At 22.6% G+C, this 20,756-nt stretch overlaps 3 protein-coding genes across 5 annotated transcripts; 2 read left to right on the top strand and 1 right to left on the bottom strand.

Moving 5' to 3' along the window:
- Positions 1-69: 69 nt before the first annotated feature.
- Positions 70-18,427, bottom strand: LOC122854817. 3 transcript variants are annotated; one of them, XM_044155803.1, is made up of 4 exons: positions 18,316-18,427; positions 3,512-3,752; positions 2,801-3,118; positions 70-2,681 (listed from the first exon to the last, which is right to left on the bottom strand). In XM_044155803.1, exons 2-4 carry the CDS (start codon positions 3,743-3,745, stop codon positions 1,695-1,697), a joined length of 1,539 nt encoding a protein of 512 aa, XP_044011738.1. In that variant the 5' UTR covers positions 3,746-3,752; positions 18,316-18,427; the 3' UTR covers positions 70-1,694. The 3 variants fall into 3 exon arrangements, with proteins under 3 accessions (XP_044011738.1, XP_044011740.1, XP_044011739.1); XM_044155805.1 differs by lacking the exon at positions 18,316-18,427 and adding an exon at positions 12,913-12,982; XM_044155804.1 differs by lacking the exon at positions 18,316-18,427 and adding an exon at positions 12,681-12,980.
- LOC122854819 lies at positions 14,747-15,928 on the top strand. The gene is made up of 3 exons (XM_044155806.1): positions 14,747-14,963; positions 15,344-15,513; positions 15,582-15,928. Exons 1-3 carry the CDS (start codon positions 14,894-14,896, stop codon positions 15,849-15,851), a joined length of 510 nt encoding a protein of 169 aa, XP_044011741.1. The 5' UTR covers positions 14,747-14,893; the 3' UTR covers positions 15,852-15,928.
- On the top strand, positions 17,430-20,371 carry LOC122853761 (leucine-rich repeat extensin-like protein 5; the record flags this gene model as incomplete). The annotated part of the gene is made up of 9 exons (XM_044154180.1): positions 17,430-17,478; positions 17,550-17,707; positions 17,817-17,909; positions 17,992-18,227; positions 18,327-18,482; positions 18,576-18,680; positions 18,763-18,898; positions 18,990-20,157; positions 20,358-20,371. Coding segments are annotated over 9 exons (2,115 nt in total), but the record flags the coding sequence as incomplete, so codon positions are not given.
- Positions 20,372-20,756: the final 385 nt, after the last annotated feature.

Below are 20,756 nucleotides of genomic sequence, written 5' to 3'. Positions count from 1 at the left end.
TATTTTATAATTTTCTTTTTCTTTTCATCATTTTTTTCTACTTAATAAATTTTCTTCTGAATAGAATTATTGGCATTAAATTTATTTAAACAAATACATTTTTTTTTTTATATATAAATTAACATTTAAACATAAATAAACATTTTCAGGTTTTTTTTTTAATTTATACATATTGATTGATGTCCAACAACGTGATGAATTTAATTTACAAATTAATAAGCTCAGTTTTCTGTTACAGCTTTTAATAATTTAAAAAAAAAATATAAATTATATAACATTAATTTGAATGTGTTATTGATAAAATAAAATCAATTGTTATTTAAAAATAAATATTCATCAATTTAATAAGCATGAATATCAAATAAAAAATTTAATTGTCATTATTATTCTATTGTTCAGCTAAAATTGAATGATAATGACAGGTATTCTTCTCTATTATGTGATTATAATTATATTTAATTATTCAAGCAAATTCAAATATTTCACAGTAATATTCAATAATAATTAATTAAATGACTGGTTTAATATTACTCATTTTATTTGTTCAATTTTACAAATAATAATAATTCAAAAAAAAAAACGAAAACAATTATTACAATTTGAGATAACCAGCATCTTTTTTATTATATTTTTATTAACAAAAAAGTTATTGATAATTTTATTGTGTGATTGTTTTTATCATCCAGAATTTGTAGCAACAATTTTATGGATTTTAGTTTGTTTTGTAAACAATTTAAAAAAAAAAATTCAACTTAAATAACAATTTCAAAATAAAAAAAAAAGATTGATTGTGGTGACATTGTGGTAACTGTTCTCCCCTGTTATTTGACCTGATTTTGATCCTATTTGTCTCTGTGGTATCCGTCCTCACAAGTAATCATTAAACTTGTAATATATTTTTTAATCCAATTTGATCAAAGTTTTGTCAACCACCAACAGCTATTTTACTTCTAAATCCCATAATATTAACTACATCAAGATAATATATTAAATCACTTTGACAAAATTATCAATAACTTAATTTTCATTTTAATTTTTTCTATTGATTGTCGCATTTTAAATTGTGCAATGGGATTTTATTAATAATATACTCTGTTTATTATTTATTATACTTTCAATAATTTATCTTTTAAATATTTTCTTCAAATAATGTAATTAATATTTTTTTGTTAATTATGAAACTTGGACTTTTTTTTTTTATTTTTTTGATATACGAGTTATACTTTAGCTATTATTATTATTAATATTTTGACATTATTTCTAAACAATACTGACTTTTAAAAATAAACAAAAAATAATAATTTAAATACATTGTTGTTATTCTCATGACATTGAAATACATTTAAATTAAAATATTACAATAACATCAATGTATCTAACATTTAGGGTATTAAAAATTTTTAAATATAAGTTTTAAATTCTTTCTTTTTTTTTTTTGTTAGTGCAATTATGTATATTTACATCAATGACAAATGAATAATGAACAATTAAAATTAATATATATTCTCTTTTTTTAAATACAATAACACCAAGATTTCATCAAATACAGGTCCAGGGTTTTTTTTTTAAATTTATATTTTACATTGAGTTGTATTTTTTTTAAACGTCTCTGACCAGCAAAGAAAATTTTGCATTACATAAAATGGAATGAACATATAAACTATACATATATAAATATATAATATATCTATAAATTATTTGACAAATAGATCTTTTAATGATGAACAAATTGATGGTTCACATGGTTCAGTTTTTTCATCTTCTTTATTATTATTATTACCAACAAACCAAGATGTAACTTTATTTGTTTTTTGTTTACCAGATGATATTGTGGTTTTAGTATTAATACTTGTTGATACATCATTACTTCTTTGTGATGTTAAAAATTCTTCAATTGCTGTACCAAGTACTTGTGCATCAACTTTAGTACCACTTTTATCATCCCAAACAACTTTATGACGAATTAATTCTTTTGATGATGATGATGATGATAATGGTGCTGTTGATGTTGTTGTTGATGATGATGATGATGTTGTTGTTGTTGCTGTTGCTGTTACTGTTGTTTTAACAAGTGTATCTTTAACAACTTGAATTAATTTTGATTTATCAATTTTTATATTTGTCGTTTGTATATTATTAACATCTATACTTTTTTGTTTTTTCCACAATGGTTGATGACGATTTGTAAACCAATTTGATGGTGCTTGTTGTTGTTGATAATTAAATTTTTTAATTATATTATTATCAATTTTTTTATTATTATCAAATGTATCATTTAATATTGATATATCAAAACTATTTGAACGAAAATTTTTTAAATTTTTACGTTTTTGTTCAATTGTTTTTGTTGTTTTATTATAATCATCATGATTTATTAATACATCATCATTATTACAATAATTAATTTCATTTGCTGATGATGTTAATGAACTTAATATTGATATTAAATCAGTATTTGAGCATACAATACCTGGTGATATTGTACCACTTGTATGTGGCATTTCGGAAGCACGTCTACGTGATGAATTTGAGGCCATTTGATTTGTTGATATTATTGATAAATCAGAATATCTTCGTTGACCCTGTTGAACATATCTTTGAGTTGAACAATTATTACCTTCAAGTGTTTGAACTTCACAGACACGTTCACGGGATGGTGTTTTCCACATTTTTAAGCGAACCTTTTTACAATAAAACAAATTAAATATGATCCATCAATAATAAATTTAATATAATTAATATATATATTTATATATTATTATTTAAAATGATAAGAGATGTAATCTTACCGATACTTTACCTTCCTCGCTTTAATTTCTGCAATGTCATCCATTATATCCAATTGTAGATTATGTGTACTACCAGAATTACTTGGTGGTCCAGTTGTTATTGAATCACGACGTATTGGTAATATTCGCGTTGAACCAGTTGGTAATGCAGCAATTGATTCACGACGACCACGTCCAAAAAATGCTGTTGGTACTTTTGATATTGTTACAACTGAATGTCTTCTACCACCAGGTTGAGGTGTTGGAGCTGATGATAATGTTGCTAAAAATGCTGCTTCACGTGAACTTGGACCAGAACCTTCACCGCCTCGTTCACTTAAACGTCTTACCTATTTTTTTTTTTTTTTTAATTTTTATTAATTAAGTCATCATAGTTTTATTTTTTTTCAAGATGCTATTCATTTTTTTCAAATATAGGTCAACAAGTTTTTTTTATTTTATTTTAAATGTCAATTTAAATGTTAAAATTTAATACTTTTTCTAGGTAAAAAAAAATAAAAAAGAGCATTTTTTTTCTATATAAAAATTGAGTAAATAATTTTAATTTAAAAAATGTTAATTTGACATTCAAATAAATTTTTCAAATTTAATTTTTTAATATATATTTTTTGTAAATATATATGAGCTTAAAAATAGGAACAGTTGCATGTTTGATTAAATGTTTTAATTTCAATCGAAATCAATAGACACTAAATAATTTTCATCGAAAAATAATTATTTACTTGTGACGCAGTTATTCCAGAGGTGCATTGTGGTGTTGGTAGAGAATGTTTTCGTGTTTCTCTCCACGGTGATAGTAGATATGGATTGAGTGATGGTGAATCAGGATCCAGACAACGTGGTGGTGATTCATTTCCACTTCTAATAAATTCTTCTTCACCTGTATTTGTTTCTTCAACAATTATCTGTGGCTCATTACTGCTATGCATACATTGTGCATACGATTGTCGTCTCATTGTGTCACTTGAATCATAAAAATATTTAATTTTTATTAATACTTTTTGTTATAGAAAAAAAAACATTTCCATCAAAAACCCATTATAAAATTTCGAAATTTCGAAAGCACTTTAACATCAAATATCTCAGTATCTATCAATAATAAATAAAAAAGTATATATATATTCTTAAAGAGCATAACAAGACCTACAATCGAAATAATTTATTTTATTTTTATTATTGCTAGAAATATTTATAAATAATTATTATTTAAATAATTTTATTTCGAGCAAGCTGCATATATATCATTAAATTTGTAACACCAAATTTTCAGAATAAAAAAAAATAAAATACATCAGTTGTATTGGTATATTTTTCATTGCTTTTTGTACATTTTTTTTTCTTTTTTTAATGTCGCATATATATACAGTATATTGACTGAAACATTTAATGTTGAAGCGCTTGTTGAGCACGCGTAACGAAAAAAATGTTTTATATTTCCATAAAATGCGACATTGACGATAGAAATAAAAAGGGTCATATTTTTTTTCATCCTTAAATATCTATATAAAACCATATTGAATCGATACATCGATTGATGACAATGACTTTTCTTTAAAACCCTTTGAAAAAAAAAAAAAATAATAATATATTTTTGTGGGGAATTGATCTTGGAATTTTTTTTTGACATGAATAGTAATTTTTATAAATTTTTATCTCAAGTAAATTTTATTGATAAAAGAATCAGCATTATAATTTAATACTTTTTCAAAGGATACTCCTTAAAATATATAAAATTCAATTTTAGTAAATATATAAGCACAGAAAACCACCGTTTCTATATTTTGAACATTGAAATCGTAATCCAATTTTTTGACTATCTTTTTTTTTTTATCTTTTTATATTATATTATATATATATAAAAAAATTTTATTTAAATTTAAATAATTGATGATAAATGAAACATAAAAAGTAAAAGAAAAAAAATTAATTATTATTTTTTTCCACTTATACAAAACAGTGAAAGAAAAAAATTTATATGATGTATTTTAAAGTCGATTTCTCAGGATTCTATTTCATATATAACATTGAAGTATACAATATATGATAAATAAATTGAAAAATTTTCTTCAAGATTATTTTACAATTTGAAAAACACATGTTCCATTCTGATCAATCACTATATACATAATAATAAAAAAATAATAATAAAATATAAGCAAATAGAATTTTTTTTATTACTCAGCATGTTCACAGTTATTTTATGTAAATACTAGTAAAACATTGAATACGAAATCAACATGTATATGCTTTAATAAAATTCAAAAAAAAGTTTATATAAAATTGTGAATGTATTATTAATCATAAATAAAGTTAAAGAAAAAATTGAATTATAAAAAATTTAATGAAAGAATGAAATAAATATATATCAAGGTGAATTTTATAAATAATAAAATAATTTTTAGTTTATAAACAAATATGATATGTTAAATTAATTATTTATTAACTGTATATTATTGTTTGTTATATGCATATAGTGATGGATTCAACGTATTGATTACCTTGATACCTTTGACTTTGACAGCAATATGAGACTATCGAGGTAATCCAATATGATAAAGCTCTAAGTTTTTATTTTCTAATATTAGAATTAAAATATTTACTCTATAATCTTCATATAATATATCAACAAATAAAATTGAAAAACTTTGAGGTAAATTTATTTTTAAAAAAAAAAGAAAAATAAATTATGATATTGTAATTTTTAAATGTGTAAACAGCTATTTATTAATCAATCATTAATTTTTTTCCTCAATATTATATTGGCTTTTATTTACAGAAGAATTTCTACTGAATTTTTTCATGAGAATGAAAATTATTTCTATACAATCAAGAATTTACAAAGACATTTTTCTATATTATCAAAGAAAAACTGGATAAATATTTTGGCTGTAGTTTAATTCCATAAAAAGAACAACAAAAAATTCGAAAAAAAAAAAATATATCTATGCTGCTTGGAGTACATGCAACAAGCTTTACACAAAAAGTCAATAAAATAAACACAAATTGGCCAAAGGCCAAAAAAAAAAACAAGAAAAAAAATTACAAGAGCCTAGGGGACTATAAAAAAGATAAACATAAAATTATAATATCATTTTTTTTATCGATGATTGGTTTATTTGAAAAAAAAAATATGTAAATATATGGCATATAAAATAACAGATTATATCACAAGTTTGATTTACACCCTTATGTTATTTTTAACAAAAAATTTTTCAAAGAAAACTTGTGTCTTTTTATTTCTATATATACAATAATAATATAATTTATTATTTTTGTTCAATTAAATTTGATGAATTTTAATTGAATAATTTTAATAAAAGCTCAATAGTTTATTTGGTATTTTTACAGTGACTTGAATAACAAAAGTTTGATGTTGAAAATTATTACGACATAAGAATTTAAACTGAGTATAATTTATTTGTACTAATAAAAATTCCAGCCACGTTGTAATTAAATATGTTTAATTTAAAATATGTAGGTCACAAAAGAATATGTATAAAAAATTTTTAAGGACAGTTTAATTGCAACTATATACTACTACTGAAGACATTATTATTATCAAATAGTTTAACCGAAATAATAATTAACGTTAAGTGAAAATAAGATGACACTGTTTATGCAGGTATTTGCCAAAAATTTATTAAAGTAATTCATGATATACGAGTGTTATTTTGTTGATCAAATATCCTTAATAAATTTCAAACAATTTTATCTTTTGTCCTTGATAAATTAGAGCGTAATTCATCTAGTTGTATGAACAAGTAAACTCATAGACTCAAGTGTAAATATATTCAAGAGAATATTCTATATAAATTTAGCAAAAAAAAAAATAATAATTTACGATTTCGAAATGATTCAGAAAATCACAAGGCTTTTAATTGTTAAATGAGATATTTTAAAGGTTGACGGAAATTAAAATGGTAGATGAGAGATGCATAAATTTAATCTCAAGATAAATAAAAATTAAATACTTGAGATTGTTTTGAAAATAGAATTTAAATGGAAAATAAAAATAATTAAAAATGATAATTGAAATGAAAATAATAATAATATATTTTGTTGTATTTTTTATTCAATTTTTTCATTAATATTGTTGAAAAATAATGAATTATTCGTTGTTAATTAAAATGATAATTTTATGATTACTAAATTTTCAAAATTTTATAACACTACAACAATTGCATTTAATTATTTATATTTTAATTATTTAGATTAAAGTATTTCTGTAATTTTACAAATTTTATAATTTGAGAAAATTTATTTAATCGTAAGTGAATCTAATAAAATTCAATTACAGTCAAACGAAATTCCGTGAAAATGGATTGTAATTTGTATCAGTAAAACAGAATTCATGTGAAAAATTTCCAATAGAAATATTTCTTTGTGGATAAAACATATAAAAAAAAAAACATTATATCAAGAGTAAAATGAAAAATAAAATAAATATATCACAATGACAAATACTTTTCCAGGAAATAATTTTTTATATTATGAAATTTTTTTCTCCGAAGAAAATTAATTATTTACATGAGATTATTGCAAAATGTTTTATCATCATCATCATTAAAAAAATAAAATAAATATTATTATTTTATTAATAATTAATTATCATTGATATATAAAAATTTTAAAAATATACAAGTGTTATTTTATCAATATACGAGTTATTTATTTTTTTATTTTTTTAACTTATTTATATTGTTAATTAAAGAAAATTAGCTTGTTTATTATTTTATAATCCAATTAAATAAATGTTGTTTTATATAAAAGCATATATATTTTGATAAAATAAACGCGTTATAACTTTGGTAATTTATTTATCTTGTTTTTTTTTTTAAAGAAAAATAATGAATAAATAAAAATATCTTATTCATGAACTGATATCGATTGGTATATATCGTTTTTTTTTTTTTATATATATTTATATTCATATCCTATCGTCAATCTTAAAGGGCAGAAAATGTAAAAAAAGGGTGCATAAGAAGAAAATCTATTTTTAGAAAATCCGTAAAGCTAATATCCAAGAAAATCTTCAAAAAAAAAATACTCATATTTATTTGATTGGTTTGATTGTTTTACTCATTCGAAAAAATTTCTCATATAAAATTGAAAATTTATAATAATAATAACAAAAACAAGTAAATTACATTTATAAATTGATAATAATAAAAAAAAAATAGTATTATCAAAGACGGAAATGTCAGAAGTTATAAAAATTGACATTTTATAGATTTTTTATTTCAGTACTATTTATGAACATGATTCACTTGGGAATTACTTTTTGTCTGAATGACAGAAATACAGAAAATAAAAAGACAAATGTATATATGTAGACGGTATTATTATTTTTATAAATGTAATATTACAAATGATTTTTTTTTAGTGAATAAATGATGAGCATTTCAAATTTTTTTCACACTTATATTCACACAAAAATAAAATGAATTAAATATTTGCTAGTTTCTGACTGAATAAATTTTAATATGTGAAATTTTAATGAATTTAAAAATTTATGATAAAAAAAAAAAAAAACAGTGAAAAATATATTTACATTTACCAAAAATAATTCAACTGTAATTTTAAAAATTCAAAAAGCTCTAATTTTTAAAATTTTTTTAAAACTATTTTTAGAATTTACACGAATAAAAACGCAAGCATTTTTTAAAATTTAATAGAAAATTAACATTTAAAATATGTTAATTAAAAATGTAATAAAAATATATATTTTAAATATTATTTTAACATTTTTTTTTTCAAATTATTGTTACAATTTTTATGTATTAAATTTTTAAATTTAAGCCAAATGTCAAGTTAACAATCCAATAAAAATATACACTTGAATTTTCTATTTTAAATTAATAATTTTCTTTTAAAAGTTTAAGAAAAAAAAAAAAAATCAACTTATTTCTTCATCAATTTTTTATCATTTTTCTTTTCTAAAATTCAATAAAACTTTTTTCCAATATTAATAATTAAATCAATAATAATTATAATTGAATAAAATTGAATAAAGCTTTGCATATATATATCAAGTCTATTTTATTCTTCACGCTAAATAAATTTTTCTATAATATTTCTCATATAAACTCTTATCTATATATAGAAAATCTTTTTGATCAAAAAATTTTTTCTCAGTAATAAATCATATAATAAAATGAAAAAGAAGAAAAAAAAAAAAAAAAAAGTAACCACTCGACAGAGGATTTGAAGGAAGGCAAATATAAATAAAAAAAAAATTAGGAAAATAATTCTGAACTCGTCCAGGTTTTATGACTACTCGATCACTGGATAAAATAAGATTATTCTGTGATTTTATCTGGACAACCCTCCTTAATATAATTGCAACAAACTTGATGATTTAATAAAAATATAGGTATACATATAAAAATAGATAAAAAATAATATTTGTAAAGGGTGCGTGTAAAATATTTGAAAATAAATTATATATAAAAAAGTCACTTGTGTATATGCGAACTTATAAGTATATATAAAAAAAAAATATATCTACCCTTTTATATATATAAAATATCGATCCATAATTTCCCCTCTTATTGAAGGCTTGAAGCTCAAGAAGCCTCAGTATTTTTGTTTTTTTTTCTTATCAATTCTAGTATAAAATGATATTACTACCTAACTTTTGCAAAGTAAACTAGACATATATTTTTCATTCACAGCAATTAATAATGTAAACTAAAGATATAAAAATTGATAAATCAATTTAATTTAAATGTCCTATGTCTGATAAGATATTATCAATGATTGAAACTTTAATCATAATATTTATCTTCATTCCAATCGATTGATAAATCACATTAAATTATTAAAAAACTTGTCAGAAAAATTATTAAGTTTTTTTTTTTTAATTATTTTAATTATTTTTACTTGTCAATATAGTTTAGTATGTCTGATTATTCGTGGACTTATACTACTTAAAAAATTAATCAGAGTAATTTAAAATATAAAATTATATAATTAAATAATTATACAATATTTATATTCCTTATATAAAAAGGACAGTTGTCATCGATCTTCCGAATATTTGATTGGTTATTTTGTTTTCTCTGTCACTCTCATGTCATTTGTCAGCAATACGTATATGAGGTAAGCAATACGTATAAAGCAAGTAATACGTATGGGGTAAGCATTACGTATGAAGCAAGTAATACGTATGGGGTAACCAATATGTATGAGGCAAGTAATACATATGGAAAGAGTGTGATTGTGATAATTATTTTCGAAAAACTATTTTTTCATCGTTATTAAAAACGCGCGCCAAGTGATCTCGTAAAATAAAAAAGTAGTAGTAGTAGTCAATAATATGTCAGACTTAAAAAAAAAATTAACTTTTTTATATATAATTTAATTCTAATATTAGTTGATGTTTATTTAATAATTTTTATATAAAATTATTGATTGAAATTTAAATTAAAATTGACACAAATGTTTGAAATATTTAAATGATTAACTTTTAAATTATTTCATTTCAATTTAAATTCAAAACAATTTTAATCATAAATTCTTGATATACAAGTTATTTATAAATATAGCTAGTTTATATATTGCCTCGGGACAACATAATATTCTATTTTTTTTTTTTTCTTTTTTTTTGCTTTTTTTTAACGATATTTACGTCTATAGTAAAAAGTTTTTTCCAAACGAAAAAAAAACAGATCAATGTTTTTTTGCAAAAAACATTAAAATCTAAAAATAACATTTTGTTTGATTGCTTTTTTTTTATATACCAAATATAATAAATAATAATTTACTTTTTAAAATTTTATTTTTTCGTTGGAAAGTTTTACAAACAATATATTTTCAAGATATTTTTTTCTTCTATTTGAGAATTTTATTGATTAAAAACAATTGTTTATAAGAATCAAAAAAATTTCTATGCTTTTATTTTAAACTAAGGCATTTCTTTTAAATTTATATATTTCTGCAAGAACAAATTTTTTTAATGACAGAATTCTTTTTCTTTTAGTCAATATAAAAAAAAAAAAGCTAAAAAATGATATTAAATTTAAATATAAATTTGAAAATATAAATTTTTCAAAGAAATATATTTTTAAAATAAAATCTGTTGCATTTTTAAATGCTTCAATTCACACAATGAAATTGCAACTATTTTACAGTAATTGAATGACATCCATTCCGACTGAATCATCTCCGACAATCAACCTTCCTATTAACCCCCTTTTTTACCTCATCATTTGCCACACCAATATATATTCCCTTTTTACCACTCCTTTCCCCCTTTAAACCCCCTATCCAATCATTGTTACGTTGTGATAATAACATTCAATCGATTGATCGACCTTTAATGACACTCTAAAATTAAACCACATATATCTATCTCTCTCTCGTGTGGATATAAACAGATGCGAAAATAATTGAAAAAAAAAAAATTAATAATCATTTTCAATTTAGTTAATTTACATGAAATAATATTTACTTTAGTGGTTTTTTTTATTTAAACTAATATTTATGTAAAAAGTAAATTGAATAAAATATAAAATCTTAAAATACTGTCTAATATATTTTTTCTATATTCATTTTAACTGTAAAATAAAATTAACACTGTGTTTTAAATAAATAAATAAACAAAAAAATTTATAGTTATATTAAAAAATTAATTTTATAAATAGCAAAAAGTTTTCTTTCCCCTTGATTTTATTTTAAAACTATTCAATCACCCAAATTAATAGTACTTGAGTTAAAGTTTAATCGTCTTTGACTCTAAGCAAGTGGTTTCTATCATCGCTTTAAAAAATGTTATCTTTATTAAATTGTTTCATTTAAACAATTGAATACGACTAAACAATTAAATTATTTTAATATTTATAAATTTTTTTTGAAAACATAAATATTAATTTGTTGCAAATTAATATTCAAAATAAAATTTTCAGTACAATAACAATTTTTATTCATATTTTTAAAATGATATTATTGTTTCATGAAAAATTTAATTTAGTCAAAATTTAATTGAACATATGAATAATTCATATGCAGCACCTGTTGATTTTCAGTTTCTTATATTTTTATTTTCATATAAAAATGTATATATAGCGAGCATAATAATTCAGTTAATTAAATTCCTTTAAATAAAATCGTTAATTTTTCATTTTATTTCTTTCATGAAGCATCACTAAAATAAGTCGATTAAATTGCATTAAAATGCTGTCAATTTGGATGATTTAATCATTCCAAAGATAAATATATTAAAACGAAAAATTAAAAAAATTATTATAATGCTAATTTCTTTTTTAAATTTATTAAAATCGAAATTTTTTAAATTTTTTTTTCGAAACTCAAATATGCAATATTTCGATAATTTATATTTTTTATAATAAAGTTAAATTAAAAATAAAAACTATCTTAGTAAAAAATTATTTTATGTAAATTATAACCAAGTTGGAAAAATAATAAAACTTTTCAATTTTTTTTAAAATCAACAAGAAGCTATTGTTATTACTACATTATAACTTTTTGATAAATATATGACACTTTTCACAAAAAAAAAAAACCCATCATCTAAAAAGCAAATAAAGAAAAAAAATAAATAAAAAAAAACTTTTTTTTCCATCAATATATATATTATTATTGTATTTAAAATTTTTCTTTTTTTTGTATATATTTTTTTTTTTATTACAATCTGAATGAAACAAAAAGATATTTGATTGTCAATAAAGTTTCCCTTCGTTGATATATGATGAGACTATACATTGCATCTAAAATTCAATTATCACTATAAATTGGATTATTGATATTTTTATATACTAAAAAAAAAAGAAAAAAAAAAAAATTGAAGTTTTTAATTTGCTATTTATAAAAAGAAAATTCATTTATGTGTATTTTTAATTATAAAAATTTAAAAATTTATCTATTGCTCACCTTTATTAATCCAATTAAAAAAATATATAAATAATTTTTTACACAACCAAGTTTAATTAAAAACTAATTATCACATTTAAAACTTGTTAAATTGAATATTATTTTACAACAACCATATATCAACAAAATTTCAAGTTAAAAAAATTAAAAAAAAATTTATAAATTATATTTTTATCTATTAATAACAATACACAAATGAATGAAAATTTTAATTTCTATTTTCAATACATACGAGTGTCTGAAATATGATGTGATAAATTTCACGACGTTCAAATGAGGTTGGTAGTCGGTTTAGTACTGCCGGCGCAACCAACTTTATTCCCTCAAATTGATACGACGCCATCGTCTAAATCCCATTGGCCAATACGCTCGCGCCGTAGTTTTTATTTTTTTTTACTATTATATTTATATATTGTTGAAGTGATTCCAGAAAAAAAAAATCATATAAAAAAGAATAAAAAAAATTTGTCTCAGGAGTGACGAGGAAGCTGAGAAAACATAAAGCAGGAAAAAAAAAATTACAAATAGAAGAGACAGTAGAGTAGTCAGGGTTGTTTGATAGAGAGATGAGCTGATAAACCAAGGGTGAAATAGACAAAGAAAATAACAGGGTAATGATGAGTGAGAGACCAAATTGACCCCAGTGACATCCCTCTTATTTGTTGCTGCAGTATTTATTTATATTTTGATAAAACTTTTTTTATTTTTTCATTTCAAATCAAAGCATATATGTCATTATAGATTTTCACTTTTAATTAAATGATATTTTTTTCAAATTATTTTCATTAATTAATTGATGCATACATCAATGTGCATGTTGATTAAAATTTGTTAAATTGAAATATATTTTAATGTATATATTTTTAGAGCTTTTATAAAGTTTACTGTCAAGCTTTTGTTTTTTTTTTAGATAACAAATAATTGAGCTTTAATGAAAGGAAAAAAAAAAATGATATATTATTGAAATTAAAATTGTATATTTGTTCGGTCATGAGTTCAGGCTGGGTCAATGCACCAAATAAAAAGTCCTCAATCGATATTAATACTCTGGTAGAAAAAGGGCGTTGCGCTGCTGATATATCACTCGTCTTTATTTACCACCTGCGTGTTTCTTATACCTTATCCTAGTATTTCTTGATTTACCAAAAAACATAATGGTTCATGTTTTTTGGCATCTTTATATGTTGATTTATATTTTATAAGATAGCTTATATATAAATTGATGAAATAATTCATTTCTATTTTATGCAGTTTTATGGTGAAAATTTTCTACAAATAATCTCAGTAGTTTCTCGTTTTTTTCCGTAATTTTTTGCATGTAAACAACTAAATTGAATGTCAAAATAAAAAAAAATAACATTTAAATGATCAAATTAATCTCAATTTTTAATTAATTAATCAGCAAAATTATTTCTACAAATTATTTAGCATTATTTTGTAATTATTTTTAATTTTATCATCTTTATCAGATTTGCAGTATTAAAAAAAAAAAAAAGTACAAAATAATCCAGATAAATCTGGAGACATATTTTCAAGAGGGTTGATTCGGTCATTAACTAAAGCAGCAGATAATCCATGACTTGATTAATCTCATGCTGAAAATCATATTCCATAAATGAATGCGGTATTTGCAACGAGTTCAGTAATTTTCCTATACAGCTAAATAAAAAATCAAAGTGACTTAAAAATTTGACAAAACATAAACAACAAGAGCTTTAGAACAAAGCTGTACTAATGACAATTTTTTTTTTCGCTTCGAATTTGTAATTATAAAAGCAATTTAATTGATTGGCTTTGTAAAATTTTAAAAACTACTTTGATATTTTAATAAAAAATAAATTATATAATTAATTTATTTAACTTTATAATAATTTAATTTTAATTTTCAAAAAGCTTTTTGATTATTAACAAAATATATACAACTTTTGTAATATTATTGAGTTGCATGTTGTTGGCAATTGTCACCACAAAATGTTAAACCTAATTTCTCCAAAATCCCATATGTTATCGATTTTTTAAGGGTGCAGAAAAAAATAAAGCAAGCTTTTAAAGCACATGCGCAAGGAAATGTCATCATGGCGGTACAAGTAGTCACGGCTGTTTGTACATAGTTAAAAATTTTATCATTTGGAAATAAGTTAAATACCGTGAGTATAATAATGCATCAATGGAATATTTAATTGCATCTAATCTACAGACTAAACGTCGCAAATATGGATAATAATGGAGCTCATAGCATTATAATATTTGTGATGCTGATGGGATTATTTCAATTCACTGGAGGTACGTAATCTTTATAATATATTTTTAAAAATAGTTTATCCTTGAATAATTGAAAAAATTTATAACAAATATGACTCAAAAAATCAACTATAAATATCCAATCATTAACACGATTTTAAATAAATAAACAAATGTAAAATATAATTTAGTTTTTTTTTTTTATAATAATAATTAAAATAATTTAATAAAAAATTAATTATTTATTTAAATTAATATAACTGTTAATTTAAAATTTATATTATTTAAATTTCCAGCTCATTTTTTTTTTCATTTTTTCTACAATATTATTTATAAATTATAAATAAACTTAATTTTTTTGATTAAAATATTGATATTTTTATTATTCAGATGACGATTAAATTTGTTTAAATTATTTCTAGGTCAATTATTACAAAAAGAACATCGTACACATGCTGCAACTGAGCGTGCAAATGATCTTTGGTGTTATCAATGTGATAGCATGGAAGATGGTGAACAATGTGTTGAACTTCATGATAAAAATCAAACATCACTTGTAAAAAAGTGTAAAGGAGATAAAAGAATTTGCATTGTAAGAAAAAAATATTAATATAAAAATGTAATTTATATAAATTAATATTAAATTAATTTATTAAACAGGTAAAAAGATTTTCATTTACAACAAGTACTGAAAATTCAACTTCCGAGCCAATGATGTGGGCTATTGAAAGAAATTGCACAAATAAATGTGAACCAGGTTGTATTGTTATTGGTGAAAGAACAAAATTATATGCATGTACAGCATGTTGTGAAAAATCATATTGTAATACTGGAAAAGGTACAGCTAATGATCTTGGTAAAAGAGAAATTGGTTTTATACTTGCTCTAATATTACAAGGATTATTAACTTATGCACTTTATCCAGCGTGATGTTATCAATAAATAAATATATATTATGTCGTGTTAAAACATTTTTTTTCAACTCATTTATACCTCTCTCTTTTTCATTTTTTAAAAACAATTTTTAATCATTATTATAGCTTATAATGATTTATAGTCTATTAAGCATATCTAATCTTGAATTATTAATTGACCAATAATTTTGTATACATAATGAAAAAATAATTAAAAAAAGAAAAAAATCTATGTTCATATCGTTTATTTCAGTTACCAATGTTAGGTGAACTTTTTTTTTTTTTTTTTTTTTTTATATTAAAATGTGTAAAACAGTGTCAATATTTATTATCATAAATATATTGATAATTTTAATATGTGATTTATCATGTGGTAATGATTTATTTAAAAAAATTGGTCAACATAAAATTGTATATCCAAAAGTATTAACAAGAATTGAAACATTAAAAAGATTACAAAAATTAAATATTACAAAAAAAATATATATTAATCCAAAATATTTATATATTGCATTAAATCATTGGACATTTGAAACATTAAATAGTAATAATGTATTATTATCACCAAATTTAATTATTAAACAAAAACAAAAAAATTCAAATGAAAATTTATATAATAAAAAAAAATTTAATTTACATAATTGTCTTGCATTACAAGGTAAAGTTAATGAAATTAATAATTCACGTGTTATTTTAACACTTTGTAATGATGATATTTATGGTTTATTAATGATTAATAAAAAATCATATTTTATTCAACCATATGAAAATGAAAATAAACATATATTATATAAAACAAAAATACCAAAAAAATTAAAATATCTTTTTAATATTGATATTTCATCAAATGTTATATTAAATTCTAATAATAATAAAAAATTTAATGATAATAATGATGTTTTTATGAAACGTTATCGAAGACAATTAACAATGAGAAAATTAAATAAAACATCTAAAAATTTTGAAGTTGATAAAGCTCTAAGAGTTAGTGATGGTTGTCGTCTTCATCCAAGAGGTAAAAGAGCATTGACAATATGTGATACAAAAGAACAGTATAATATGACAACAGACGTTGCATTGCCTGAGTATCTTGAAATGTTTGAAGCAGAATCTGGTGAACAACGTAATCCTCCATATGTTGATGGTAAATGTATTTTTTTTTTAATTAGTAATACAAAATAATGAAGGTAAATAAAAATATTTCTCCTGATTATTTTGGATTATTTTTTGTACTTATTATCAAATTTAGCGAAATTCTGAGAATATTTTTATGACTAATGAGTTCCAAAAATAATTTAAATGTAATTTTTTTTAGTTTGAATTTTTTCTAATAAATTTTTGTTATAATAATTCGAGAAAAATTAAAAATTGAGCGGAAAAATTTATAGAGTAATTTCGAAATTGTACGAAAAATTTTAATTAGAAAAATCATAAAATTTTTAATCAGAAAAAAATGAATGGAATTGAAAATACTGAACAGCAAATAAAAATTAAATTTACATTATTTTAAATTGGAAAAAAAAAATAAAATATTTATTGTATTTAAGAAAATATTTTAACTGTTTGTTTATCTATAATTTATTTAGCAGGTGAAAAAACATTTTTTGATGATTATGATTCTGAAGATAAAGATTCAAACCAAGGTGAGTTTAATAATTTTTTTTTATTTTAAAATTTATTTTGTATATTGATAATTAAATTTTATTTAATTCAGGTTTTTCATATGAAGAAAAAAGTAGTCGAATACCAAGACAACTAGAAGAAGAAGATATAATAGAAAGATGGGTCAAAATTAATATTGGAGTTGATTGTGACATAATTGACTTTCATGGAGAACGTACTCAGCAATATATTTTTACACTTTTTAATATTGTCAGTAATCAAAAATAAAAAAAAAAAATAAAAACATTAATATATATACTTCACAACTAATCAACAAATTCAATAACAATTATCTTCTTTTTTTCTTTCAAAAATACAGGTCAGTGAATTATTCAAAAAAATTTCAACAAAAATTGTATTTAAAGTTGTTATAATGCGTATGATGTTATATCCTGATTGTAAAGACAGTGCAGTATGTATAATTTAATTAAAAAAAATTTTATTATTTATTTATTATTAATTTGTTTTATATATTATTTAAAATTTCATAACAGATATATGCTGGTGAGCCAAGATTTTTGTTGTTTAGTGTCAACAAATGGAACAGAATGATATATCAAAATTCAAAAGAAAAACATGATATGGCAGTATGGATAACTAATTATAAAATAAGTGAAGATGTTAGTTCTTCTCCAGGTGCATTTATGTGTCAATGGAAATGGTCATGTTTACTAATTGAGGATGTAGGCTGGTTATCAGCAATTAAAATAGCACATGGAATTGGTCATTTGTAAGTTATTTAATTTAATCTATCTAACAGTCACTATGATGACCATGCAATTACTAATTTACAATGTAATAATTAAATAAATACTTACTTTATTACAAGAATTGGATTAACACATGATGGTGATTTAACATTCAATAATAATTGTGCATCAGAGTCTCTTCTTCAAACAACCGTTATGTCAGAGGTCATACCAGCTGTCATGCCAATTCCTGTATGGTCTACATGTTCAACTAAAGAATTTAATTCAGCTGTCTTGTTGGTTTTTTTTTCTTTTTGTATTATAAAATTCATAGGTTGATGATTAAAAGTTCAATCAATTTATTATATTCTTCTTTTTTTTTTTCATAGAAAATATCATTGTTTGGAACGACCACCAAGTAATTTTGAGCACAGCTCATTTTTAGCTGGTACATTTTCATTGGATGCTCAGTGTCGAATTGAATTTGGTGATGGGTATAAAAAATCTAAAAAATAAAAATAAATAAATTTGTAAATAATGAATTTTTTTCGAGAAATTAAAATATTATTTTTGTAGATGGATGTTTTGCAGTAGAATTGCTGTAAATGATCCATGCAAAGAATTATGGTGCAATAAAGCCTCTGGAAGTAGACGCAGTTGTATGACCCGTCAAACTCCAACTCTTGATGGAACACGATGTGGACGAGGAAGAGTGTGTAGAAATTTATTTGAAAAAAAAACAAAAAAAAAAAGGAAAAGAAGTCAGTTTATAATTGGATTTTGTTTGTTTTTTTATTTTTAAGAAATGCATAAATCGAATTTGTGAAGATGCAAAAAGACCAATTAATGGAATAAATTTAGAGCAACCAAATCAAATTCCTTCAACTTATCAACCATCAGGTCAGTTATCACCGATAGCTTTACCTTTGAAGCCACCCGGAGCCTCTTCTGGATCAATTTATCAACCACCCCAATCACCTCAACAGTCTCCTTATCAAACAACTAAACCACCACCTTATCAAACAACTAAACCATCACCTTATCAAACAACTAAACCATCACCATATCAAACAACTAAACCACCATCACCTTATCAGACAACTAAACCACCATCACCTTATCAAACAACTAAACCACCATCACCATATCAAACACCTGTACCACCATCATCACATCAGCCAACTCAGCAAACACCCTACCAACCAGGTCAGCCACCTTATCAACCAGGTCAACTTCCATCACAACAAACAACTCAACAATCACCCTATCAACCAGGTCAATCACCATCACAACAATCACCCTATCAACCAGGCCAATCACCATCACAACAATCACCCTATCAACCAGGTCAATCACCATCACAACAATCACCCTATCAACCAGGTCAATCACCATCACAACAATCACCCTATCAACCAGGTCAATCACCATCCCAACAATCACCCTATCAACCAGGCCAATCACCATCCCAACAATCACCCTATCAACCAGGTCAATCACCATCCCAACAATCACCCTATCAACCAGGCCAACCACCATCACCCTATCAACCAGGTCAGCCACCATCTCAACAAACAACTCAACAATCACCCTATCAACCAGGTCAACCAGGTCAACCACCATCACAACAACCACCATATCAACCAGGTCAAGCATCATCTCAACAACCAACTCAGCAACCACCCTATCAACCAGGTCAATCACCATCACAACAATTACCTACTCAACCGGGTCAACAGCCACCATATCAGCCAGGTCAACAGCCACCATATCAACCAGGTCAACAGCCACCATATCAACCTGGTCAACAACCATCTTATCAACCAGGACAACAGCCACAGAATTATCAACAATTAACTCAAACAGGATCTTTTCCACCAGGCTATCCATCACCAAATGGATCTCCACCAAATCCAGCTTATATGCAGTCTGGTAGTCCTAAACAACCAGCTACTCCTAAAAAAAATTCAAGTAATTTACAAAATAATGGTCAAGATTATTTATAAAAAAAATTGTCAATATATAATTTTAATGGATTTTTTTTTTTGGCTTATCTTATATAATAAAATAAAATATTTGTACTTACGTTAAAAATTAAAACACTGTATTGCTTGACATGCACTAAATTTTTAAGCGATATATATTAAAATATTATATTGCGCTTTGAGCAGCAAATATAATATAAATTTTAATCAATAAAAAAAAAATAAAAAAAAATTTAAACCATGTATAAAAATGCACCAAGTAAATTAAAAATTCTAAAAAAACTTGATAAACAAGTTGAATAAAAAAAAAGTAATTAATTATTTACTTGCGCTTAAAGCTGCAGGTATATTAAATTTTAATTAAAAAAAAAATAGTTTCAAAAATAAATTTACAATTTTGTAAATTATTGTGGTAAAGTGCGTTCAACAAGAAATTACTTAAATCTAAATATTATATAAATAAATATTTAATCAACCTGAAAAGGAATAAAATAAACATCCTAATTTCTCCTAGAAAAAATAAACCAATGTCTTATACTTTTATATTCGAAATCCATTTCTGCAAATACCTGAAACACATCCTAT

Source organism: Aphidius gifuensis, linkage group LG4, assembly GCF_014905175.1.
Source record: "Aphidius gifuensis isolate YNYX2018 linkage group LG4, ASM1490517v1, whole genome shotgun sequence".
Taxonomy (NCBI): domain Eukaryota; kingdom Metazoa; phylum Arthropoda; class Insecta; order Hymenoptera; family Braconidae; genus Aphidius; species Aphidius gifuensis.
This window is presented reverse-complemented; position numbering and strand designations above follow the sequence as displayed.